We start from the raw sequence: 19,512 nt of genomic DNA on the forward strand, positions 1-19,512 counted from the left end.
AAATTTATCCTCAAAGTTGGCGCTGAAGAGTCGATTGTGAACGCATCACCGATTACAGATCAGCTGTTTAAATCTAACCCCACTTTTTACGTTGTTTGTTTTTTTACTCTGATGTTCAAGTTGCGATTTTTTTCCAGTTAAAGTTTCCACACTCTATATTAATATGCTGTTTGAAAATTTCTTATTACTCTATTACCCTTTGATCTCTGCTTTATTACTGGCACATCAAAATTTTCCTCTCACACTCCTGCCTCCACCAAATGAAATCTGAAATGGACATCACTCTGTCCGGACTCTTGACGCCTTCCAACCCCACCCATAGTCGCAATAAACCAAATTACTTTGATTGCATCGATGCATCATTACCGATTCATCGTCGTCGGAAAAATATGTCATGTTGGCAAGCAGCGTAAAGACATCCTTTATATAACATTTAACGACTGAATTATTCCTTCCTTGTAGTGTGCGTGACGTGCCGTACACTAAATTTAAATTCGATTACTAATTTGTTGACAGTTATGATGTTTACTAGTTTTTTAATGCATTCCGAAGCGTGGGCCCGTTTTAGAAAAGATCATTAAGAAGATGGAGCGTTTGAAGAGATTTATTACCGAAAGATGACCTATCGTCGTCGCTATTCAGGTGTTTGTTGTGAATCCTCGGATCATATTTTATGTAGAATTTAGGTCGAGGAAAGTGGTCCTTGTTATTTCCTGTTATTGTTTACCTGAATCTCTACAAATTGAGCCATCGTCAGTTCCTTCATCTGTTCTCGACAGAAACAGCGTGGCAAACCCGCTTCAAAACGAAATGGCAAAATTTATATTCAAATCGATATTCAATACGGACATAAATATATAATACGTAACAACGGAAGAGTGCAAAATATTGTATTACAAACACATCCTCTTCGTACGCACCAATGTTTGACCGTGGTGAGCACTGGTGGAACAAAATACAAACAAAAAATTATCCTTCTCATCAAGGATTACAAATTACACCCACGGGTTTCATGAATTAACAAATCAAAAATAGGAACGTTTCGACCTAAAGTAAGTGGGAAGCAACACAGCTGTACATCAATTTTGAAAATATATTATTTAGTGTTCAATTTATTTTAATTCTGTTGCCTATAGGTTGATTTATGTAGTTTTGTAATGTAAATATTTGGACGAAATCATAGTGGGATAAAAAATGTTTCAATGTAGAGAAGAAAGTAATTGTTGAAATACGGGGTGATCAAGAAGGACTGTTTAAGTTGGTAACACTGGATCGTATTTTAAATCGTATAACAGGAGTAACTGCCGGTTGTTGGTGGCTTGTCGTTGTTAATAATATACCTATATCAGATATTTGTCAAATAAACCAACAAAACATATCCAGGTGCAGTGTTATAAATAACCGAATTAAAAAATTTTCTTAATTCTACTGCCAACTTAAACAGTCCTTTTTGATCACCCGGTACATAGTAAAAAATAAATCAAATCGATAAATACTTGTAACGAATCAAAAGTTTAAAAGGGCAGCGAAATTTGGTTAATTTTATTTTCTTATGTTACAATAAACATTTTTGGCCACTCAGTTCAAGATGTACATCCATCACCAGTTAGGCTCGCTAAAAATCTTAAAACAAACAAATATTTAAGCACTATTTGTGTATTTTCCCAAATTTCGTTTGGAACACTATTTGTTGTTTCAGCAAACGATCTCGCGAAAACTCTGCAACTTTTTCTATCCTTGCTGTCCCATGTACGTCTAAATTGTGTTGTAATTGCCCGAATTCAGGGCGTGAATAAAGCAATGACGTTAATGTATTTTTTGAAATGAATAAAACTGACAAATAGCAAAAGCTCAAAAAAACTAAAACAAAACTAAATCTCAAAACAGTCTATAAAAAAGTGACCAGTAGGATAGTACCGTGCGATCGAAAATAAAAAAAATCGAGAGGGCCGTGATTAATACGCTTCAGTTGGCAACACGTAAAAATTTAATTCAAATGTCATCAGATGTCATCACAATCGTAACTGTCGTTATTAATTATTCACTATTAAAATATGTTCACTTTAGAGAAAGAAATTTTAATTTGCGCAATGTTTCTTCAGCAATGGAGAAAGGCTTGAGAACGAAAAATTAAAATGGTCATATTCGACACCTCGAGTTTTTCAGGAATTTCAACAAAAGTTTCCGGACTTTCAAGGCACTTACCAACAACTTGCGTAAACATGTTTTTGGATACTGGTAATGTTCTGCGCAAAAAAGGCAGTAGACGACTGACAAAAAGATCAGCTGAAAATATTGAAGAGGTTGAATAAAGAATTGCAGAGATTAACCCAAGAATCTAACCAATCATTTGGTACAGCTCAGCTTATCCTTAAAAAAGATTTGCACTTTTTTCTTATCGTGTCTGTTGTGCATGAAATTACCCCTTGACAATAACAACCCCCACAACAACCTCTCTGGACAATATTGATCGATGATCGTTGGATCGATTTATAAATAAGCGGCGTGTGCCCGTCGTTGACGTTGAATGAAGCTGCGGGAGTTTTAAATCTCATTGTTTCATTGCACTAGCTGAGGAAATTCTTTTACAACCGACAGGTCACACATAATTCACACCTTTATAAAAATCAAGATTTCAACGTTCCCAAAATCACTAACCTAACTTTTAAGACTGACATCTGATAATTGAAATCTTAACGAATTGCCAACTGAAATTTTTGGTCAGAGCCTACTCTAAATTTTTTTTTCGATCTCACGGTATAAAAACACTGGAGCAAAGTGTTCTGAAGAAGAATAAAAGAAGAGATTTGAGAATGAATGATTTTATCTTCGCACTTTTTGAATGATCCTTGTGGTTTTTGGTATACCATATTGACGACTGTGTAAAAATCTGGTGCTTTGAAAGAATTCAAGAAAGCATAACACGTTAGAAGTGTTGGATTCTCTCATGGGCTCTGACCTTGAAAACATCTGCACGAAGGCGCTCCGCTAGAAAAAAATCTGTAAATGAAAACTGAAAACGTCGACTACTTTACATGCAAATACACGAGAGAAAGGTAACGAATGACGATGTTTTCGGGTCGGTTTGTAGCGCCTACTTGGGACCGATATTCGTCGTTTGTGCAGATATGACTCATAGCCCATAAGAAAATCGAAGACTTCTACATCTAGAGAAGTTACAAACCATAAACTTTTGGCATAAATGTCGTTTGTTCAATTGAGTAATCAATATTGTCTTTAATAATAATAAATAAAGCACAAAATACAAAACAAAGACAACAAAGTGGACATTTTACTTTATATCTAGGTACGCGTTTGAAACAAATACGGCGTGATCAACAATGACTGAGTCTGTTGGCAATGAAACAGTTGAAAAGTGCTGGTGTTTTTGTCTCGTAATTTGTGCTGACTCAATTTTTTAACTTGAGACGGTATTAAAAACATTTTTGGTTATGCCGGTTATGTTTATGGTATTACAAAAATGAACCTTTGATGGTAAATTTCAAATTTGCCAAATTTCATGGTTACCAACAGACTCAGTCATTCTTGATCACACCGTATTAAATTTGAAAATATTTTTCAAAATTCACAAAATGTAATTGATTTTGTAGTTTGAAATTGGAAATGCATGCAACCAGTTATTCGAATATGTGCGAAATGCTGTCGATTTCTGCAAATAGAGCAACACTGTGAGCAGTCTTATAAAACGCATTTTTCAGGATGAACACATTTAAAAAGCCTCTAAATTCCTGCAAACAAGGTTCACCATGATAATTCCAGTCTCCATTTTTAAAATTTCCGTTTCCGAAGTACTGCATTGGTTTAAATAAGTATATGTATTTTTTTTCGATCGATAAAACGAAAAATTACTGGAGTAAAGAGTACCATACGCGGTCACATCTATCATCAGATCGGCGTGACCGGATGAAATATTGTACCGTGTGTGGATATTTTGATCTGTGCGTCTGAACAGGTGCGGCGCGGCGGACAGATAAATCAGCGACAAATAAATTGATCGATTTAGCTGACAGTTTTGCTGATCGTCTGTGGCAACCTCAAGAGCTTTAGTCTCCACGAGCTCATTCATAAACTTCAAACTTCACATCCATCGTCTACGGATCCAGCGACATCTAGTTTATGCTGTTTCACGGACGGATTTACTTCACAAATCCCTACGGAATCCAGACTCTTCCTTAATACTAAGAGACACGCGATGTAGATCGAAAAGCGTCTTTAATGAGTTTTTATTTAGGACATACTGTATATCCTTCCACTTCATGTGTATAATAATTCAGTGTGAAGATGTGCTTCAGAGATTTTACATTATTTTTCAGTTTTTGTCTGTCTTTAATCTCAAGAGAATTTAACTTTATTAAATGAGTGGGCACTCAAGAGCACTCGTAACATTTTATTAACTAATTAAATAAAAAGCAAATTTTAATTACTTTCCTCAGTTATCGGTCCAAGGATCACGCACGTTTTGTTTCAGAATTTATTACAACTTCCCCCAATAACAAACCTGTCCCTTTGTTATTCTAAATTTAGATGAGAACGGTTTGTATAAAATTCAAACCCAATTTGACCATGTACGGAACGTTGCTAATTGTTCTCCATTATTATTTGTAATGAGATTCTTTCCATTTCAGCTGATTGCTACATTATTGGAGTAAGTACTTTTTTTGAAATATGCTCGTTAATTTTTTTAAAACCTGCAAATACCCGTGAGAAAGTGCAGCTGCGGAAATTTAGCTCCGTTGTAAAAATGGAGCTCCCGGCTTAGCCAGCCCTAAGTCTGTAAATTTATTACCTGTACGTAGGACATGAATCTGCAGGCGAAATCCCCCAATTTCCAGGACGATACAATCCTCGTGTAGGCCACGGCCGGGATGGTGAAGGCGAAAAGCAGATCCGCCGCGGCCAAGTTCAAGACGAAGGAGTTCGTCACCGTCCTCATGTCTGGAAATCTGGAAAAAGGGGAGGATTAGTGGTGTGAGCGATACTCCCCGGATGATTTATTCGGAGCAGTTTAATCAAAACAAGAATATTTTTTGTGGAGATGTCGGAGCCCGTTCATCGATTCGTAAGAACGGGGGATGAAGCAATCTGTATGGAACGTGACACGTGCACTTCATACATCATTGCCGATATCGGGGCTGGAAATAGGTCGCTGGATGGGGATGATTCCAGCCCGGAAAAAAATTATATGTGATGTAGGTTTATTATTTCTAGACTCGGGACCGGAAGACTACTATTAGTGAGACTGAAACCGAAAACTGGATTTGCTAGATGTACGTCGTGGGTTGTGATCGAGGGAGCTTGTCATAGATTTTTGCTTACCCAACGAAAACTGTCAGAACAATTTATTGTATATTAACCACAGGCTCCTCACAGCTTCTGGTATCAAGTTTAGTCGGTATAATGAGAAAGTGACAAGAATGAAATGGAAGAGTTGTCAATCAAAGTTGAGCAAGTAAACTTTTTGCTAATGCCAAGGATATAAATTCCAATACAATAAAAGTGTACTTACAATTCTTGAATTGTTATGAGAAATGGGTAAGGAATGTTGAGAATCAAGTTGTGTACAGTGCGGACGTAAATAGTTCTCTGTCTCTCCTAACTACGAATCATTTTATTAATTAATAAAAACTAAGTTTCTACATACAATGATTCGTAGTTGGCTAGGCAATCAATTTACATTTTTTCATTCCTTCCCGAGGGAGGGCGGACTGCTGGGGCTTTCCTAGCCTTTTCAGCCACAGTGAAAGAAAATTTTCGGAATGGGTACGGTGAGGATGGATGCGGAAGGAAGGTAGATAGGTAGCTAACTGGGGTATGAGTACTAAATCCAGCATTCGCGGTATCTACGGATATGAGACACCTATTCAACGTGTGATGCTGTGGGAAAACCCCTGAAAAAAACCCACAGGCAGCCCCGGGATTTGAACCCGGCACTTTCGAATGCAAAGCGGCGCGCTAAGCGCTTGGCCACAGAGCGCGGTGTGACCAATTTTAGTTGTACCGCTTTCTATACATACATTCCTACATGACAGTTGACAGATTTCCGGGGGAAAAAACTACCGCCAGTACCGACACCTATCTGCGTCTGATTCATGTTACGACGCTAGCGGCACATCCAAAATTTGTGTGGTTTGCTCACCAACTACGATGTTATAATCATTTATAATAATCCTGTACTTAAAGCTTGGTCCATTTAAATCAGAAATAGCAGTGTGTAAAATGTTTTAGTAAATTCACTGTTCCCCCTATCTATAATTGGTCAACTTCATCCTCCGCTGATCCTTCAACCCTGCGATAGCGGTACCCACAGGAAGTGGATTTCCTCAACGATCCGATAATGGCCGCATTATCTCCCCGAACTTATTTGTCGAAATGCAAATTACCACTTTCCATCAAGTCCACCGGCGAATTTTCACGCAGGTTTCAACTTCAAACGGCGTTTTTCTGTTTTTTCCCGTTAATTAAATTCAAAGTGGATTAAATTATCCTTCGCTTGTATAACAACGGCGCTCAAAAAGGGCGAGAGATCAGAGGAAATTAACTCTAGGAAATTTATTAATGAACGCCGGGGCGAGATCCGTCTCTGTCTTTGACACACATCCACCATTGTTATATTTTCAGACGGGGTTAGATAAATTGATTTCGGAGGGAGCACCGACGTGTCTTTTATTAGGGCAAGCCTTCCAATGGGAAAAAACAAATCGATAACGTGACAAGACCTACTTGATGTTGATGCATTGTTATCGACGCGAACGTCTTCGGGGTTGAATCACCAATTAATTGGCGAGCTATTTTTAGGAATTCTGTTGTTTTCCCCGCAGTGGCGGAGATGCGGTAGCACCGGAAAGGGTTTACAACAAAATTCTAAAAAAAGAACTACCACACATAATTTTATTTTAGGTTTTTCTATATACAAGCTTCCTGTGGGGATTTCCGCATAAATTTTTAAGAAACTGATTGCCATAAATATCAATTGTAGGAGTTCGATGATGGTATAAGTGTAGGATTTTCTCATGGGCTATGAGTCATATCTGCGCAAACGCAACTCAAGTAGGCGCTAGAAACCGACCGGAAAACAACGTCATTCGTTACGTTAGTTTCCTCTCTCTCTCTCCCTCTCTCTCCCTCTCTCTCTCTCTCTCTCTCTCTCGTCTATTTGTATGTACCTAAAGTATTCTACGTTTTCAGTTTCAGGTCACAGCCCATGAGAGAATCCAACACCTTCTACCAACCGCGTTTTCAACACTGTAACTGCTGAAGATATCCTTTGCATAGTCCTTTTTTATTAGAGTATTAGAGTCCTTGATTACAATGTTTAGTCAATTTGTTCGCATTTATTTATCCGAATTTCAGAAATTCCTCAGGGTTCCAACATGGCAGCCACCTCTCTTGTTTTGTTCTTGATCAATAATATGAACTGTTTTAATGTGAACACATTTCCTGTAATTAATAAGTGTCCCTATACAAAATATTCTCCCAGTCAGAGCTGCCGCCACGCCACTGCCCTCGAACGTCTCTTTCCCATTCACAACAAACCGCTATTTTTGGAACGCGCAGGACCGGAACCCCCGAAATTTCCCTCTCGGTTGGCAAAGGGGTCAAGGAGGGCGATTTTTCACGTCAACAGCACATCTCTTGATTAATGGCGAGGAAGTGACCTGGGCTGTCGCCCCGAAAATATTAAAGACGCGATTATTTGTTACGACTGAAACGGGAAATTTGGATTTATCGACAGTCTGACCCGGATAAAAATTCCAAGGACTCGCTTCTGCAATTAGCGCGAGGGTAATGGTCCGTGCGTAATTATTATTGCCGAAAAGTCCCCCGGTTTATGTTTTTCAGAGTCGGGGACGTGGCCTAGTTTTCAGGCAAATGACCGGAAGTGTCAGCCGAAATGCAAAATGGGGGCCCGACATTTTTTCACGTCGTTATTGCCTTGTCCGTCGACACTGTCGACAGCTAGAATGCCACTGCCAATCGATAAAAAGCGGATCAGGAAGTGAATACGGTGATAATATATCGAATTACGACCGTTTGGAATTTTTTTTTCAAGATAAATTTTCTGTTTCAGTGTTTATGCTCTCAACAAACACTCTTTTTTGTATAAACCTGATCGAGTTTGTTTTCTTTTTTTTTATAAATTACATTTAATTAGTTTCAAATAAATTCGCACCAACATAAAAACTACCAGACCATCGAGGTCAACTAATCTGCTTAGGTGATCCTTCTTTCGAATTTATTCAATCGTGTCAAGGTCCTTATTTTATAATATTTTCTACACAAATTTAAGGTAAACTCGTATACACCGAACCAAAAATAAAATGTATTATCCCCTTGAAACTTAAACAAAATATTATTCAATACGATAAATATCTTCGCAATGACCTTTGACTATTTTCGAAAAATTAAAAAATATTCAATTTACGTTCTTCTTGACAGGTTTTAAGCATCATACAGAACACCTCCATAACTTTAAAAAATTATTTTCACTCAACTCGCGTTGCTTTGTGTTCGGATTTGTTTGGATAATTTTAATAATAACAATAAGCAAACTGAGCGTAAATCATAATAAATAAATAAAACACGCTTTATAATCTTTGATGATGTAGGCCAGTCTGTAGGTTGTTGAAGACCGACATCAAAGAGGGTTAATGCCGATAAATGCCAAAGGGTTTTTCATTTAGGTTCAGAACTTTACCACCTGACGAGATGTACTGTGCTCATGCACGAACAACTCCAAAAAAAGCTTGAGAAGAAACTTCCCTGTACACTTTCATGGTAATTGGATGGAAATGTTTCAGAAAAAAATACACAGTTGAGAGTGGGTGGATAATATTTTACATTTTGAATAAAAGATGTTGAGAAAAAGTAAAAATGGAAAAATTGTAATTTATGCAACGTGTGCATAAAGTAGTCGTACGAGCTTTTGGCGAGTGCGGCAATCCCACGAGTGAAAAAAAGACACTATTATGATTCGGCTATTTCGGTGTATGTATTTGCATAACGCCAGAGAAACGCCTTTTAGAGTTTTACGTCAGATAAATTTGGAAATTTTTTACAAAGGTACCGAACACAAAAACACTGTTTGTTCAAAGCCTTTGTGAATTGTTTCATTAACAAAGTTTAATGTGAAGTAGAGGCAACAATATTTTTTCCGAGTCAACAAAATTTGAATATATTTTTTTATCCCGTAATTACATCAGTTCTTTTTTTTGCTCAATGATTAACTTCATTTCTTTATTTATTTTTCGGGTCTTTGTCATACCTGACGACGCAGACGACGATCGAAGTATTCGCGACGACAGACACCAGAAAGATGAGGACGAAGATGGTGACCTCCGCAGCGACATAATTGGTCGGCCGTCCGTCGAACTGCGAGAAGTAGGTGAAGAAGTAGCGTTCGCCCCACCCGCTGTCATTGTCGACGGCGAAGACGTACGACGAATTCCACGAGTAGTCCATGGTGGAGTTCATCTCGTCGAAAATCACACTATCTCCCATATCTGGAAAAAAATTGCCGTAATAAGAGCTGATGGCTGGGACATATGGAGGATTATCGCCAACACATTTCAATTTCTCCCAATTAAGCTGAATAGACTTGTGTACAAATAATCGGCTATGGTGTAATCGAGTATATTGATATTGATGAGATATAGTTGCACTAACGCCGCCTCCACGCGATCTCTGCCGGTGATAAAGCGCGAATCGGTGTGACGGCGTTGGCAAATCACTAGTTATTTCAAATTTTTAGTTTTAGGTCAAAGACTCGAGGCGCGTTTACCCCGGAAATTTACCACGCCTGTTGCAAAATTGTTTTACTGAGGTTTCTGTTTAGAATAGAGCGTTCTATTGTACTCTACAGCTTCGCTACTGGATGCATATTACCTCTCATAATATGGGAAAACAATTAACTCTTGTGAGGCCTCTTCGTGACTGCTCTTCTCTAAATGTATTCTGAACCAGAATTTTAATATTATCAGTCATATCAATATCAGCCTCTTAGGAATTATGTTTATCCGGTTAATAAATCTGGGGCGTGTGTTGTCACAGTTTATCTATTCGTTAAAGAACAAATTAATGTATCGGGTGTTCATTTAAATTTATCCTCAAAGAGTCGATTGTGAACGCACCACGCATTACATCAGCTGCCTAAATCCAACCTCACTTTTTGCTTTTAATTTAAAAACTTCGCCACTTAATAAAGAAAGACTTTACCCTCTTTTACATTATTTTTATTTTTCAATATAATCCCCTGGACTTCAGTGCGATTTTCGACATCCTTGGAGTACCAATTGACAGCAAACTATTTGACAAATCCATTTGATATTTTAGACTCAGCACTGACGTTATTTAGTTGAGGTCCGACGCAGAGCATAAACAGCCACCTTAGTAAATTAAACGCTATGTTTACTACACCGCAGACAAAATTGGAACATTTTTGTGTCCATATTGCATAGAAATAGTTAGCTGTTTAAAAATAGTTAAAAGCGTCACGTGGTAATATCTTTTGAATCTTTCACAATTCAAAAACCATTTCCTAGTCTTACTCATTCTATTTTGACTTGAAGGACATGTTTCCCACTCACTCTTGTCACAAGTGTCGTTCAATTAAATTATGAATGAGGGCTTAAATCGTCACTTCAGTGCAGTGTACTGTAACACAATTTTTTATAATTTGCTTTTTTAACAAAACTGTTAACGCATTGGTTTTGAATACGTTAATAAGCTATTTTCTAATTTATGTCTCTAATAGGTCTATTATTGTATTCAATTTGGAGTCGTTTGTGGCTATCTATTAAAGCACTCGTGGTTTAATAGATCTGTAAGAAAATTTTTATCAATATTTCAGTGCATTATTGTCATTTACCCCAAAAAACTTAATATTAACGTTCAAACTCTACTTTTTAACATCTGTTGATGGTGATTGTTAAAACTCACACCAAAAGACTGCCCATGAAAACAACGGTAAAAATAAGCCCCCCAGATGTAGTTGCATCCGTTACCTCGAATTACCAATTAATACAAAATTCCCTAGAATTAGTAAATTTAATTTTTTTATTTAAAAATTAAAAAAAGGGTGCTAATTCGAAAAAATAACATAAAAAACTCATTTTATAAGGGCATTGGCGCACTCGTCCCATAGAAAACTCCCCTACGGCTCGTTTTCTGCACCTGGGACTGGTGCGCCAAATAACCCCTTATAAAACTTGTTCTTTGATATTTTATTAACACATCCGAAATCTAGGAACTAGGATGGCTATTCCAACACGAGTCGTGGGCGAGTGGTGGAATCATCCGAGTGAATAATAGCCATTATACGCGAGTTGAAGACTATACTTTCTGCATGACTATACCAAAAAAAAAACAATCTTTGAAAATAGAATTTAATTTGAATTTTAATATTTAACAATTAAAGTCGTGCCTCGTTTAGCGTTGCTATGCGATGCGCGACTTATTGTTTACAAATTAATTCTTTAATAGTCATGGAGAAAGTAATTTTTTTGTTATCTTTTTTAATTCTAAAACAACATAAAATACATTAAATTTCCCACAAAAAATTTTCAAATTATTCTTTGGTTTCTACGACTGACCTGTTGTAGCTGACTCAATGACTCGTGCCATATATATTTTTTAACACTGACGACAAAACACCAAAATATGTTTTAATGTTTCACTAACGAGTTAATTAAAATATTTCATCAATCATTTTTGCTGACCAACGTTGCCAGATTACATTACAACACTACAGGGTCAGCTGGGTCAAAATCCGTCAATTGGAACGTTAACCCCAGCACATTTAACCGGTCATACAATAATTAAGATTTAAATAGAAACAACTCGCTTGTGGTATAATTTTATTTTCATTAATTAAACATCATATCGCTAGTTTTTGTTTGTCTGACGTTCTATCTGACAAGTTTTCGGTTAAAAGCCAACTCCGCTCTTGTGATTTAAGTGCTCTCAACTTGTAATTAGTTATACGGTGTATTGCGTATAGTTGCTTCAATAAGTAGTGCACTTAAGTTATTTGCAATAACATACCTTGCCTTTGCCAGTATTACTTTGGTTTATAAATGCATTCCACGGTAGAGCTTTCAATTACTACCCATCATCTTCTTGTCTTGTAATTGCAAGCTCTTATTCTCTTAAAATGTAATTATTGTGTGATGCTTGTAGATACTGCATTATGTATTGCACTGCTGCTTTGATTTAATCTAAGCTACTACTAATTTAGCAAAACTGCTTATTAAACGTCTTGTCTAATTTATATAAGACTGTAAAGCAGTTTGTGTTCACAAATGCCACCAGTATCTATAGTTGTACAGGTCTTGGATTCTCTCGTGGGCTGTGACCTTGAAAATATCTGCGCGAAGGCGGAGCGATAAACCAGTAAATGAGAACTGAAAACGTCGACCATTACGCGGCAAATATCAGAGGAACACTATTTACTCTGACGATGACGATGTTTTCCTGTCGGTTTGTAGCGCCTACTTGAGACCGATATTCGTCGTTTGCGCAGATATGGCTCACAGCCCATGAGAAAATCCAAAACTTTTACTACGTTGAACAGAGCAATGCGCGGCCCACAAGACAACATTTGAAAATATGTCTGACTGTGTTTTTTATTTTGATCAAAATCGGTGAAAACATGTTTACAGCATTGTATGTTTCGTCGATAATTCGAGAATCTTCAATTACTCTATCTGTTTGTGGGAATATTTATAGATTGAAAGCTCTGCACTTTGTCGGGATTTTCAACACTCGTCAAGAATGCAACCCACTTATGTCAAAACATGATTAAATAAAAGGAAAAGGAAATTGAATGTATTGTACACCCATCTATTGATACAATCAGATGTCACGGTCTTACTTCCTGAAAGGAAATTGGTAGTTTTCTATTCCCACCTTGGTTTTTCTCAAAAATCCAAATAACTTTCCAAGCTGTGTTCCTGACAGGTAATTTCGAAAGAGTTATTTTAGCAGTTTTCCAACAATTTCCCGTTTTCAAGAAGCTTCTTATAAAATTTAATAAAAAAATTCGGCCCGATTGTTTATCTTCGGGTCGATTGACAATTTAATTGTGCAATGTGACGTAATTTTGTTCATGTTTACGACAACCCCCTGAAATTGTGGAATCGTTTCCCTGAAAATATTTACATTGCGTCAAAGGTCCTGAAATGGCTGAAACGGATTAGACAAATGCGTCATCATTCACACCTTGTTTACGCACAAATAATTAACAATGGACTCGAAGTATCGATCTCCCTTTGAAGATTCCTTCACGACTTTGGGTCTTTTTGTTTTTTAAATTGATTAGTTCTGGGGCGCCGATCGAATCGTGCCGGAGCAAAAATCTGTTTGAAAAATTGAAAAGGACTCCAATTTGTCCCGTAATAAAATTATTTAGCGCTGCTAGTTTGTAGCGCGGTATCGACGTGCTGCATCCTTCAGGACAACGACGTCGTAAATGTGTGTGGGTGATTAAAAATCAACGGGATTGAATTGGAGCAATAAAATCACAAAACGCTCCGAAAAGAGAAGAAAAATTAAATTAGGCGCCCCCGCGATCATAATTTCGAGAATTTCTTTAACGTCCACAATTCTCCTTTATTTCTCTTGTTGTTTCCCGAGGTGTTGTTCGAATTGATGGTTATGGGTGGGCGGCCCGGTCGTGGGGTTTTTATTCTTTATTGGTAAAACTGTTAAACGCACTCGCACAGGTGAGTTTCGTTTCGTTTTTATGGCCGAAGTATTTTAGGAAGTATTATCGTGGAGTGGATGCGGTTCAGAGCGAAAGGACGAAGAACAATGATTGTAAATTGGAAGTTTCTCCTTCTCTCTTCCGACAATAACAACGAAAAATAATTGAATTGTACGACGAACGAGAGGATTCAGCCTGTCGGATCTGAATCCGATTGAATCTTTGTGGCGAGCATAAACCGAAAACATTTCCCTACAAATGTCATCGTGAAAATATTAGGTACAAATACCCGTTGCAAACCCCTTGGTTTCTGGAAACATGGGTTTAAGTTTTCATTAACGAAATTCCTGAAAAGACCTCTTAATCCTGTTTCATAATTTCAATAACTTATTCATTACGGCGCATCCTGCAAGCAACTTTTAATCGAAACTTCAAACATTAAACCCGACTAAGACTCTTATGGAGGAACAAAAAACTTCTGCAACTTATTTGAAATCTGCTTTGTTCGTTTCGTTTATTTCTTTATGGCAGGGTCTGATTTGATTCTTAATGACACAACCAATACGCTGTTGACGTGCCTTATAACATTAAAAAAAATATAATTGGAAAAGAGGATGAAAGAAATGGTCAAGAACTGTGACTGGCAAGCGTAAGTTGCTAGATTCGATTTGGAAAAGATAGTACATATCACGTGTCATTAATATCTTTGGCATTTGATAATTAAAAAAGTATTTCAGAATCTCATTTACATTAGAGTACGGTAGGGATTTTTACAGCGCAAAACCAGGTTTCAGGCTCGAGGCGAAGCCGAGTTATTGTCGAAAATTATTTTTTAAACCAACTGATCTGTAAAGCATTTCTGACGTATGAGTTAATGGTTTGTCACCTAGCTAAGTGTAACATACATAATGATGTTAGACATGCGTTCGTGAAATTTTTCAAGACCCGATTTTTAATTAGACTCCCGATATTTTCTGATACAGGAAGTACACAACAAACATTTGAACAAGAAACGCGAATAACAGGGGTTGAAAGCCCCTGAAAGCCCTACAAAGTTTACCAGTTTTTACAAAACCCCAGCACCGCATTTACTTAATCTTCATAAAGTCATTGGAAACCACTTTGAAAGCGCCGCGGTGAACGGAAACGATGAAAATCGCCAATCTCTTTACCGAAAACTTGAAAGTCATCTTCAACAGGAAACGGTGTTTCGTATAATTCGAGGAAGCGTCGTGACGGTCATTCGAAGATGGCGATCATGTAACACTCGTCATGAGCCGACATATGGGTTAAGATTACGCACAGATGCACCGGATTCGATGAGACATTCCCGGAATAAAAATGAGAATCCAAAGATAATCGGATGATGAGAGAGGCGTTTTCTTGAAATCTAGATTCGAAAAGAATATGAAATGGTATTTTTAGATGTCTAGACTAATCGTTCAGTTCCGAAATTGAAAAAGTCGGAGCCGGTCCGTGGGCAAACAAGGGAGTAATAAAATTTTAAATTTTCAATAAAATTCCACAGGTGCCCTCAGAAAGTCGAACGAATTCTTTATTAAGAATATGCCATCAGTCGCGGTTAAAGAGGTTTCGTGGGCGCGGGTAAAGTTTGCAAAGGGCATTCGGCAACCGTCAAACAAGAAACTTGTCGAGATGCAATAAATAATGCAAGAAAACATACTAAAAAGTTCGTGAAAGTATTTTTTCCTCGTATTTAATAATACGTTCATTATAATTCAGTAAAGCTATTCATTACCCACGGCCGTGAGTAAAATGACTCATTACATGTGCAAGTTATCGCATAGACTATAAATTACTATTCATATGTCATAATTGGCAGTATGTGCACGTTTTTTTTTTCATTTAAAAAATTAATTCTTGAAAATGACAAAATGTATTCCTGGTAGAAAAATCATCATATTTGAATCGCGGGTAATGGGTATTACTCACTAGGGTGATTACCACAGATTTCATCCTCGTTCGAAAAATCTATTATTAATTAATCAATTATTAATAATAATTAATGCTTTATCTTCAACGGTAAAACTCATTTTACGTATCCCACCTCCACCCGGCGGCACGGCAATTTTGCCGGAGTACATACACTATTACGGATAATACTATCAAGTAATAGTGCAGTGCTTATCAACATAATTACCGGCGTCTCACCTCCACATTTTGACTTTGTTGTGTTTTATTATGTTCTGTGTCAATGTTAAGGAACTTCCTCACGATGTGACATGAGTATAATAATATACCTTTTTGAATTTCAACCACCAATGTGTTCTCTAAGTCCAAAAATTTTAAATTTTTAAAAAGAGATTGGGGTACTATTCCTGTTGCTGAAATTATAAGTGGTAAAATCGAAATTTTTTCTAAACACCAAAGATTTCTCATAGCAACGGAGAGTTCTAAATATTTATTAATTTTTGTATTATATGTCTGTGTTATATTGTGTGAATTTGGAACAGCTATATCTAAAAGATATGCTTGCTTTTGTTGTTTATCTAAAATAATAATGTCTGGTCTGTTATGCTGAATGTGAATGTCAGTTAAAACTGTCCGATCAAAATATAATTTGTAATTGTCATTTTCTAAACAACTTTCTGGTTTATAAATGTAATGTGGTTGTGTATCCTTTAATAAATTGAATTTAACTGCTAAATTCATGTGTATAATTTTTGCGAATATATCATGACGTTTTTTATATTCGCTTTGAGCCAAAACGGTGCAAGAAGAAATGATATGTTCAATGGTTTCCCCTTCAGTTCCGCAAATCCTACATTTATCAATGATCGATTGTAAACCGCATATGTGTTTTTTATAATTTCTTGTATTTATAACACGATCTTGTATTGCAAATATAAAACCCTCAGTCTCAGGATGAATATTTGATTTTTTAAGCCATGCATGAGAAGCTTGAATATTAATTTCTGGCTGTTCTAGCTCTTTAAAATATCTCCCATGTAAAGACTTTTGTTTTATATTTGCTATAGTGTCAGGTATATTTGGCTCAACAATATCTGAAATTATATTATCACTTAAATTTAAAGGTGTGTAACCTTTATTCGCTGAAACCAAAGCATTAAAAAAAGTGTTATCACGAGCTCTATTGAGAAAATAATTTTTTAGTGAAGCAATTTGATTATGTTGTAGAATTTCTAGATTTGAAAAACCCCTACCACCATTTTCGCGTGGTAAATTAAATCTTTCAATAGCAGATTTGGGGTGATGTTTACAAAATTTTGTAAAGAGAACTCTAGTTTGAATATTTATATTCTGTAAATTAGTTTTGGACCATTTTATAATACCAAAAGAATAGGTCAACAATGGAACAGCATATGTATTAACTGCTTTAATTAAATTATTACCGATAATTGTTGCTTACAATTACAGTAAACGTGTGAAAACTTCCCCGAAATCGAAAAGTTGTTTTCCAACAGTACATCGTTGACGTTTCTTTGACATTTTCGCGAAAAATCATCTTACCAGTGGCGTCGCGTTTGGCAATAAAGTTGGTAAATTACCTATTCTTACGAATGTAAAATGTTGCTCTTGTTTATTTTATACATTTTCTCCATTATCAGATAATAATAATAAAGTGCACAATTGTCTAATATTCACCAGTTATAATTTATTATGAAGTAGAACAAACTGTCTACGCCCATGCATTCAAGGCTTATTTGCGTAGAATTCCGCTACGACCTGACAAATAGTTTGCAACGCCTGCTCTGATTTGTTTTCTTTTTGATCACCTTGTGAAGTGAAGCAAGTTATCAGCACGTCTATCCTGTATTTTGTAGGTATACTAGATTCGTTCCAGGTTCTAGTGTCGTAAAACATTTACAAACCAGAACCAAATGTCCCAAATCTATTAACACAAAAAAATCATGTTTACATTGAGTAGCAAACATTCCCATTTCAGATCTATCCGTTATCACCGGCTAATTCCCAAACCTGTTGCAACTCTAACATGCTCGTCGTTTTCCAACGATTTTGACAAAGTAAACACGATTTTACGACTCCTTTAAGAAAAAAGGCGACGCTCAACCGATTTCTAATCATCGACAGCATCACAACGGGAAAAACCGACTGAAACAGACGCTGAAATCGTCATCGACAAGGACGACAACCACTTTATTCGTTCATCTGATAAGATTAAACGGTCGACATACTTGCACTCCCTTTGAAATCCCTCCATTGTCCCGGATAAAAATGTTAGCTTGTGATAATTCAATCTGGAGTTTTATCGCGTTTCAACGGAAACATTGCCGTTCTGGGTGGAGTTTCGGAATTTTCTAATTGGGGACACAAATATAGTGGCGTGACGGCGATATTCTCCACTTCTCAAAGGGATAAATCTGTACAGAGGGTTGAATAATCGCACAAGTTTCTCCGTTATCAATCTTGTACCTCCAGCCATTTCGGGCCCATTTAATTATCGATCGGCTCCCTAATTATTTCCAAGATCAGGAGGACCGGATTTAGCACCAGTTTATAGCAACACAAAATTACCACAGTTTCGATTCTGCGGATAACAAAAGAAGTAAGAAAAACAATCAAGAACAGGTGGTTGTTACGACACATCCACCGCCAGTTTTAACTGGTAACAGCAAAGTCCCATCAGAAAATGTTTACTAATGCGTTCTGGTGCTTCAATGTTGCGGTCAAAGCGGTTAAAAGCTTAAAGTTTCTTGTCCAAATTTAATTCACACGGTTTGCGTAGTTTATTTAAATCCCATTTCTGAGATAATTAGATTACAATTTCCGCTTGCAAATGAGTTGATTAATGATGTTATTTACATACATATATGAATGTTTATCAAAGCGCTTTTGCAAATACAAATACATACGAATTTGAAGAGAGAAAATCTAAATTATAATTGACAATTAGGTAAATAAAAAAAAAATCGATGAATAAGGAAATCAAGTAAAACTAAAAATAAAATAAAATGTAGGTAATAAATGTAATGAACATCTTTATTAAAAAATTTCAATAAGTTATGATGAGTTGTTGTAAAAAACAATATGGCGGACATTCGCCTGAATGGCGGGACCTAATTATGCGAAATTAAACTCTAAAATCCGGACTTTTGCGGAACTAAAATCACTCGAAAGCTCTGCCGACATTCCACCTCGAAAGCCTCAGTTTATTGCGTTTTTGCTTCATTTATTTGAAATATTACGAACTGTACAAAGAACGAAACACAATTTGTAGATTCATTACTGAATATTTTTAGAAATGTGCCTACATTGATCCTCTTGAAATTGAGGAAAATGTTTATGAGATACGGACTAGTGTACACGAGCTTTCTTAATGGCGACACCTGTTAATGATAATGCGGTTTTCCGCTGTGTCGAACGTGGTTGCGCGTGATGAAAATTTACGTAATTAATTAGGCGAATCTGTATGCAGAATGTCACTTTCGAAGGTTCCTGTTTTATAAGGTTGGCAGAAAATATTAAATCAACACGTCGTAAAATAGTGAGTTTATTATTTCAAATCGTTCATATATTTTCGATATTAGAAAATTAAATAAAATGGCGATTTATTCGACGATTAATGGAAATTAACACCAGGAAAAATTAAATTGGGATAAACGCGATAAACACAACAAAAATAAATATGATTGAAAAATAACTTTTTTTCGTTTTCCGGCACGTGCCTGGATGGACTCGGTGGGTCAATTAAATATCAGTATCTCCGCTATAAATTTTTATTGCTCTAAGTTTTGCTATTCGCTAAGACTAGACGACCATGACACTGAAAAAGAATCTTCTAATGTTAA

The 19,512-nt window shown here is 36.5% G+C and overlaps 1 protein-coding gene across 3 annotated transcripts in view; it reads right to left on the bottom strand.

Annotated features, from left to right (window-relative positions):
* Positions 1-19,512, bottom strand: part of LOC138137430 (somatostatin receptor type 5-like) — an 82,587-nt gene that overhangs the window by 10,003 nt on the left and 53,072 nt on the right. For 2 of the 3 annotated variants that reach the window (XM_069056810.1, XM_069056809.1), the window contains exons 2-3: positions 9,284-9,521; positions 4,808-4,964 (exon numbers count right to left, since the gene is read on the bottom strand). In XM_069056810.1, the coding sequence (XP_068912911.1) occupies positions 4,808-4,964; positions 9,284-9,519 (393 nt within the window). In that variant the 5' untranslated portion in view covers positions 9,520-9,521. Of the gene's footprint in view, positions 1-4,807; positions 4,965-9,283; positions 9,522-19,512 lie in introns of those variants that run through there. The other variant, XR_011161729.1, reaches the window with a different exon arrangement.

This window comes from Tenebrio molitor, chromosome 8, assembly GCF_963966145.1.
Source record: "Tenebrio molitor chromosome 8, icTenMoli1.1, whole genome shotgun sequence".
NCBI lineage: Eukaryota > Metazoa > Arthropoda > Insecta > Coleoptera > Tenebrionidae > Tenebrio > Tenebrio molitor.